Consider the following 8,279-nt stretch of genomic DNA (forward strand, 5'->3'; position numbering starts at 1 on the left):
CGGGCGTCAGGAAGCCTCGTTCCACACTGAGCACTAACACTTATTAACCCTCTGATCCTGGGCAAGTTGTTTCACTTGTCTGAGTTCTTGGCATCTGCTAAATGCACATGAAAACACTCTTCTTTGCCCGCTCCACAAGGTACCTGTGAAGGAATCTGTAAATTATAAAAAGCCATATAAATAAAAAGGACACTCACTGGTGACACTTTCTACAGAATACTGAGCCGCTATTCCTGGGCTGTCCCAGAGAGCAAAGCCCTCAGTCCCACTTCTGACACGAGCAGGCCTGCCACCTCTGGGGTGCACAGGTCAACCTCTGTGGGACACCTGCCTGCCAGATACGCGGCGGAGCAGAGGCCAAGGCCACCGTGACACTCCAGGGCCCTTCTGAGCTCCACAACGGGGTTGTCGTGAAGGAAATGAGAGACATCCAGCCCTGAGCATGCGCTCCGACGAGGTTTATTATCGGGCACACAGGGAGCCCGGTTCTCACCCAGAACAAGGGGCTGAGTGCATCCAGACAGGAGGGTGAGGCCACCACAGGCCAGCGGTCTGGCTCCCATGGAGGTGGTAATGCTCCTGCTTTGAGGACAGCGAATTCACCTCCTTTGTCCTTTAAGCATTCTCCTGAAGATGGAGGGATCCTTCCACAGAGAAGCCAGGCTCCCTGGAGGGTTCCTGATTTGCCTGACATCCTTCAGTCCCCGGGGCCCCAGATATCTACACTGAAGTGCTCTGTGCGCCTCCCCTTGTTGGTGAGGACTGGGACCCCAGCACCTGCAGGGGCAGCCTCAGTCGGGCCCAGCAGCCCTTGCGCACTCCTGGAGCCTGACTCAGAGTTTGGCGCGGATAAATGCCAGCAGGTTCTCCAACTGCTCCTCCAGCTGCTGCTCATCTCCATGGTTCTCAATGACCCAGTCAAAGTCCCCAATGTTGTCCAGGCCACACTCTGATTCAGCATCATCCACTCCTGTGAAAGAGACATGGTGAAGTCAGGCCCAGCCCTCCAGATGAACCCACCGAGACCCGTCTTCCCCAGAGGCCTTGTGCAGGAGTCCAGCTCCTCCTCGCACTCTCTGTGGCCCCAGGAGTGAGACTTAACCTCTCTGGACCAGTGTCCTCATAGGCCACGGGCATAGAAACAGTGGCATCCATGCAATGGTGGCTACGATATGACAGCAAAGCCAGCTGACATGTGAAGCGCTAACACAGTCCAACCGCCATTGGCCCCCACCAGGGTGGACAGCAGAGGGGAAGGGCATGGGGTGCATCCCATCCAGCCCCCCAGAGAAGCCCACCACCTTAGAAGATAGCTTGGGCAGGCAGACCAGGCCAGGGGCTCAGGAGACCCTAACCTTCCAAAACACCCTCTGCAACCCTGCTCCCTAATCTGGGGGCCTGGCACCCCTCAGCCCTGGGCTTCAGATTCCCCTCTGTGCCCTTCATTTACTTCCCCCTAGGCCTGCCAGGAAACAGACAGGAGACCCTGAGCACAGGGGTGGGTGCATGTGCCCCAGCCTTGGGGAAGAACGCTCCGGGCACCTCACCTGGCATAAACACCCAGCCGCGCTGCTGTCGGATCTGCTCTGAGGCCACAATGCGGACCGTCTGTGTCACAGCACCATAGGTCTCTTGAAACCATTGGACATCAGACACCCTCCGTGTGTCACTCACCAGCTGCCGGAGAGGGACACAGACAGGTAACCAACAGGACAGGGTACTGCAGGTGAGGGGAAAGAAGGCGACAGAAGCCAGAGCAAATCTGGCATTGGGGTGCACCCCTATTACCCCAATTTTTGAGAGGCTGAGGCCGGAGAATCACCATGAAGTTGAGACCAGGTTGGACTACACAGGGAGTATAAGTCCAGACTGAACTATATAGTGAGACATTGTCTCAAAAAAATAAATTTAAATAAATTAATTAAATAAATAAATACCAGAAGCTACAACAGAGGTACAGCTCTACTCCCACTGTGTGCCACCTACCTGCCAGACAGAGCATTCATCCAAGGAAAGCAGCAAATGAGGCACCTACTGAGTGCTGCCACTGAAGTAGGCACAGAGGAGAGAGTGGTGAGTACAACGCACCTTGTCCTGCACCCCAGGAGCTTACAGTGCGGTGGGACAGACAGATGCTAAGCAGCAGCTTCCAAAAAATAAATAAATAAATAAACAGCAGCTTCCCAAATTACACTGGGACCACAGCACAGACTGACAAGTGTCTCGGCCTCCACGCAGCCAAGACAGGTCGTGATATGCTCTTTAATCCTGTCCCTCCCATTCCTTCCTGGTCTCAGAATTGACAACTGTATGTACCCAGATGCTCAAAATGAAATCATCACACCCCACAGCTACCCAACAACAGCACAACTCCTGTCCAATGTGTCTGCAAACAACGTGCAGAACTGACTTCTTCCCTCCACCCATCACGACTCTGCCTGGCCACAGTCATTTCACCTGTTGTACAGATCTTCGATGGCCTCTACGGCTGCTCTTACTTCTGCCTACCCTCCAGCAGCCAGGGGAAGCTTTTTCTTCTTTTTTATTTTTTTGTCTTTTTGAGACAAGGTCTTGCTCTCCAGTTTAGGCTGGCCTTGAACTCACATTGTGGCCCAGGCTGGCCTCAAACTCACAGCAATCCTCCTGCTTCAGCCTTCTGAGTGCTGGGATTACAAGGGGGATAGCTTTTTTGATCTGTTTCTTTCTCATAATTTGTTATCTGGTGCTGGGGACTAAACCAAGGGCTGAGCATATGTTCTGCCACCTAACTACACCCTCACCCACCTCTTAAATCTTTTCTTATTGTAGTGCTAGGGATTGAACCCAGCATCTTCTCACTGAGCCACATCCCTAGAGCTTATTTTTTATTTTGAGACAAGGTCTCACTAAGTTTCCTAGGCTAGACTCAAATTTGTGACCCTCCCGCCTTAGCCTCCCAGAATGCTGGGTTTATAGGTGTGCACCATCACACCCAGTTTAACTCTTAAACAATATCGCTCCTCTGTTCAAAACCCCCGATGACTCTCTGTCATTCGGAGTAAATCCAAACCCTCCATGGCCTGGTAGGATCTGACCTTCACTCCCACAGGCCACCGCTGGCCCTCCAGCTCTTGCTCAAACACACTCAGCAGCTCCCTACTCCACTCAGCTCACTCATTTCCTTCAGGTGGGAGCCCGTGGTCCTGTGAAGAGGTCACCCTGACAACCATAATAAACATCCAGCCCTCAGCAGCCCATCTCATACCCTAGGCCTGTTTCAGTTTGCTCATTAGCATCCATCTCCATTGACATACTCTGTATTTCTTTTGTGCCTATCTTCCCCATGCCCGTGTATAACCTAAGTTCCTGGAAGGTGGAGACTTCGTTGCATTCCGCACCAATGCAGCCCCAGGCCCTGGAACCATGCTTGGCATAGGCAGACTGGCATTTGCTGCCAGAATGCATAAAGAAAGGGGTAGGTGCGATGGGAGCACCTGTCAGGGACAGCAGTGAAGACAGATAAAGACGGCAAGAAAAGGCACTGCAGGCGGGTAGGAGAGCAAGGCCCTGATTCCAGAGGAATTTGATTTAAAAAACAGAGAGAAGGCTAAGGAGCTGCAGCTCCAGAAGCAGGCTGGAAGGTGGCAAGAGCTGGACCATATAGGGCCTAAACCAGTGATGGCAAACCTTTCAGAGCTTTCAGTGACACAAACTGTCCGCTGCGGCACGTGTGCTGTAGGTTTGCCACCACTGGGGCCCTAGACATCCAAGTTTTTGTGGGATTTCTGGGGTTTTTTTTTGCCTTTTTGAGACAGGATCTCACTGCAGTTCAGGCTGGCCTCTAACTCCCAAGGATTCTCCTGCCTCAGCCTCCCGAGTGCTGGGATTATAGGCGTGCACCACCACGCCCTTTTTGTTTGTTTGTTTTAGAGACATCCAAGTTAAAGACTGACTTTGTTCCTGAGCACCATGGGGAGCCACCAAAGTGTCTCAAACATAACTGTGACATGAGTGGCCTTGTGTTTTTGAAAGGTCACTCTGGCTGCTGTGTAATGAACAGATCACAAGGGGCAAGAGCTAAAGCGAGGGACCAACACTGGCGCTACTGCGATCACTCAGGAAGATGGTGGAGACACAGATGGGTACAGCAGAGGGCTGAAAAGCCAGGGTTTCTTCACGCTCCACGGAGCCCTCTTACCCACACCGGCTGGGAGACGCCCTCCACGACCTTCCTGCAGAAGAAGCCTGGATCAGCCTGGCGCTTCTCCTCCCCCCAGCGGATCATGTCACTCCGATGGGCCTCTTTGTAACTGCTGGCATCCAGGAGTCTCTCAAAGTTCAGGCCATGCTCCTGCACAAAGCACACTGCATCTACAGGGCCAGTCTCTTAGCCTAGACCGATCAGCCCTGCCTCCCTCTCCCCAGGCCGGCATGGGGATAGAGAGCAAGTGAGCTTTCCACCAGGTCAGAGCTCCAGAGATGAAGAAATCCCAGCCCTTCGACCCTTCGAAGATGGAAGGAAGGTCTCAGGATAACCCAGAAATTCTTTCTCCGTCTTTGAAACATGTGCTATGGTTTTCTCTTTTGCAAGTTTTACCTTCCCAATTACTTCGGCTTAAACTAATCCCAAAATTGGTTTTCATCCCCTGGGCGCAGGCTTAGCTTTCAATTTATGTGGGAAATTTGAAAAACAAAACAAAACAAAAAATCCCTGCATTCTACATTCTCCACTATCCCTTCTGGCAATGTCTACCTCCATCCCAAATCCTGACCATCTCCCACCTTCCCCCTCACCCTCTTGCACACCCCAGTTTCTAGCACTCTGCTGAAGCAGCATCACTCTGTCACTGAGCACTCCCGAGGCTGCAGGTGGGGGCAGCTGGCTGCTCTGGGCCCCTGGGAGCTGCTCCCAAATTCCTCCCCCACCTACCCCTGCTTCTGAGATGCTGCCAAGCTACCAGCTCTGTCCAGAGGGTCCCAGGACAAAAGGGGCCTGAAAAACATCATCAGTTCCCTTCCTGGCTCCCTACTAACTGGCTGTAGCAAGATCTTCTCCCTCCTCAGATTCCTGATCCCATCTGCTGACTCAGATCCAAGGTGAGGTGGGGGCTGGGAGAGGAGGAAAGAGGGTAAAGGGGGAGGCACTCAGTCTTCCCCAGTGGGACCTGCAGAGGGTTTTACAAGCACCAGTCTACTTCCCAAATCCCCAGATTCGGCCCACTCCAGACCTGCTGAGCCAGACAGGTAATGGTAGTGAGATGGTAGGGAAGGAAAGGTCAGGAAGTTTCTGGTTCTGTTTTTGGTGCTGAGGATCAAAGCCAGGGTCTCACAAAAGCTAGATAAATGCTCAACTACTGGCCAAGTGTGGTGGTGCATGCCTGGCTGAGACAGGAGGATCACTGTGAATCTGAGGCCAGTCTGGGCTACATGAGTGAGTTCAGCCCTCACCAGTCCCACCACTGTCTCCTGGATACAGGAAACTTCTCCATCCAACTTTACTTGGGAAAGAGTCTGCCTTAAAACTGTGAAATCGCTAAACATCTCACCGTCCGTTTAATATAGACAGCTAAGTCAGGTAAAAAGATTATAGACAGTCAGACAGGGATAGGGCCCCAGGGAAGTCAGTACAGAGGAGGAGAATGAATGACAAATGTGGCTAAGAGGAGCCAGGGATATAGCTCAGTGGCACAAGTGCCTGCCTGGCAAAAGCAAGATCCTGAGTTTGATTCCTGGTACAAAAAAAAAAAAAAAAAAAAAAAGAAAGAAAAGAAATAATAACCACATTTTTCATTTAGGACCAGGGATATAGCTCAGTGCACAAGTGCCTGCCTGGCAAGCACAAGGTCCTGACTTCAAGTCTCAGTGCAAAAAAAAAAAAAAAAAAATGTGGCTAAACCAGGTGTAGTTGCACACGCCTGTAATCCCAGGAATCGAGAGGTTGAGGCAGAAGGATCAGGCTCAGTTTGAGGCCAAGCTGGACTACTTAGTGAGTTTAAATCTAGCCTGAACTACATAGCGAGACCTTGTCTCAAAAAAAAAAAAAAAAAATGTGGCTAGAGGTGAAGGCCAGGCCTCAAAACAAAGACAGAATGACCAGGCTTACATGCCTCACCAAGGGGTGTTATTTAACCCAGTTTTTGATAATAAGCAATATAATTGGTATCACCTGGTCTAATATAATCAGTTACCCAGGTGGGTGACCAGGACCTCCTGACTCAGCTCTTCCAAAAAAGGTCCTTGTTCTTTCCATGTGCACTTGCTACATGATTTGCTTCCCCATCAGATCAACATTACCAAAGCACCTACACTACACCTGTAATCCTAGTTTTATCCCACGTTATACCCACCTCATGATTTTGTATCCACTGACAGAGACTGCTATGAAGTGGCTCTGAGCAGGATTTAATATTAACCAATTGGCCTTCCATGTTTACTTGGGAGTTGTCCAAAACTTAGGCACCTTGTCTAAAGATGGGCAGTTGACTCATAGTAAATAAACCTCTATGGGTCACTGGTCACCGATGAAGCTGCATTGGCTAGTGAAGCTGTGATGCCTCAAAGGACAAGATAAGGCCACAGCTGAGGATGTTTGGTTCCAACCCCAGTTAACCACAAGGAGACTGCAGCTGCAGTCTCCACACTCCTACAATAAATACCAACCTAAAGATAAGGTAGTTCTCCTGACTGACACAATTTACTACTTGGGAAAATTCTCCCAAGGTCCTACGAGATTCACGCGTTTTCTTGAGTATCCTCCTCCTTTGTTTGAAAACCAAATAAATACAGGCTGCCCAGAGAAGTCTTTGGCTAAACTCAGAGAAGAGAGTTAGTCCTTCCTGGAGCCCTAAAATCATTTCCATTGTCTCATTTATTTAAGCCTTCACTGTCTACTCGCTTGGGAGACTGCGGGCCTGATCAGCCTGCAATAACTTAGGGTTATTTAACCCAGTTTTTGATAATCCACCTGATGATTTTGCTATAAAAATTTCCTTTAAAAAGTGGGCTCGTTGACAGCCCAGTCAGGCCCCCTCCTGTCTTTCTACGGAGCTGTCTCTCCCTCAATAAAATTTCCTACTCTTAACCTCGGTTGTTCCTTAAAATTCATTCTTCGGTTTTGGGAAGCACAAATTCAGCATATTGAACATCTAGTAGTTTGGGAGTTGTATGTTCCTAATATCATTTGGAAGTCTTAAATCATTTGGAGGGCCCAGTGAGAGAATTGGGAGGAGGTAAGAGTTTGCTCTTATTTCATAGATTCTGGCTGTGACTCATTTAGGAAATCAAAAATTGTCATCCTTGTTTGTCAATTGCTTATGCCTTAAATTTTATGCCTTGTCTTTTTTGCATTGTTTTCGTTAAAATGATTATAAATTTAGGTTGAGAACATGGAAAGATTGTGATGTTTCTTAATGGGATATTTTACTTTTGTATGCAAGGGCTTGTATTCCTCTTTTGTATACACTGTGTTAGTCTTACTAGTTGCTAAATTTATTGGTGCTCCTTGCTTGGCCTGGTTGTTGGACTTGTTGGACAACAGTGCTAGGGAAAAGTAATGTTAGAACTCCCCTAGTGGACTTTGATGTGAAATGCTGTAAAATGGGTCTTTTTATGAAATCTAGTTTATATTTAGAAAATATACATGTCTACCAATATATCACAGGACTCTATGTGCCAGTTAAAAAGCAATAGGCTGTCAGCTGTTCATAAGACTTAAAGGGCAGTTTCATTGGGACAATCTGGCCCAATCCCACTCTACATTCTTGGAGAATGTTGGGCCTGTTCTACCTCCATTTTCTTTCCAGTCTGATCTTTCACTGGTGAGGAGGCCATCTTAGCTCTTGAGATTCCCTATTCTCACCTTTCCAGGCTGACAGTGACAACTCATGGGCAAGTTGTCTCAATAACTCACTGTGAAAAAAAAAAAAAAAAAAAAAAAAAACTCACTGTGATCATGAGAAGAAAAGACCACCTTTTTCTAATCTTATTTCCGATCTTTTCCCATCACTGTGCACTTTCTGGTTTTGGAGGCATGTTTCTGCTAAAGATGAGAGAGGCAGTGCTTGCCTGGCAAGCCTGAGGTCATGTGTTCAATTCCTGGTCCAAAAAAAAAAAAAAAAAACAGGGAGGAACTCCAAACTGTCTCAACCTTTCCCTCCTATACAACAATTAAGAACCTTTAAGTTGAGTCTGTAGAAAATGAGCATTTGCTGGGGCTGGGGATTTAGCTCAGCAGCAAAAGCGCCTGCCTGGCAAGCGCAAGGTCGTGAGTTCGGTTCCCGGTACCGGAGAAAAACCAAAAA

General features: G+C 48.8%; 1 protein-coding gene across 2 annotated transcripts in view; it reads right to left on the minus strand.

The window, feature by feature from the left end:
* Positions 1-443: 443 nt before the first annotated feature.
* The window catches only part of Pmvk (phosphomevalonate kinase), an 18,477-nt gene continuing 10,641 nt past the window's right edge, over positions 444-8,279 (minus strand). For both annotated transcript variants that reach the window (XM_005411529.2, XM_013508335.1), the window contains exons 3-5: positions 4,178-4,330; positions 1,548-1,677; positions 444-970 (exon numbers count right to left, since the gene is read on the minus strand). In XM_005411529.2, coding sequence (XP_005411586.1) covers positions 834-970; positions 1,548-1,677; positions 4,178-4,330 — 420 coding nt within the window. In that variant the 3' untranslated portion in view covers positions 444-833. The remainder of the gene's footprint in view (positions 971-1,547; positions 1,678-4,177; positions 4,331-8,279) is intronic.

This window comes from Chinchilla lanigera, unplaced genomic scaffold, assembly GCF_000276665.1.
Source record: "Chinchilla lanigera isolate Chin_1 unplaced genomic scaffold, ChiLan1.0 scaffold00144, whole genome shotgun sequence".
NCBI classification, from domain to species: Eukaryota; Metazoa; Chordata; class Mammalia; order Rodentia; family Chinchillidae; genus Chinchilla; species Chinchilla lanigera.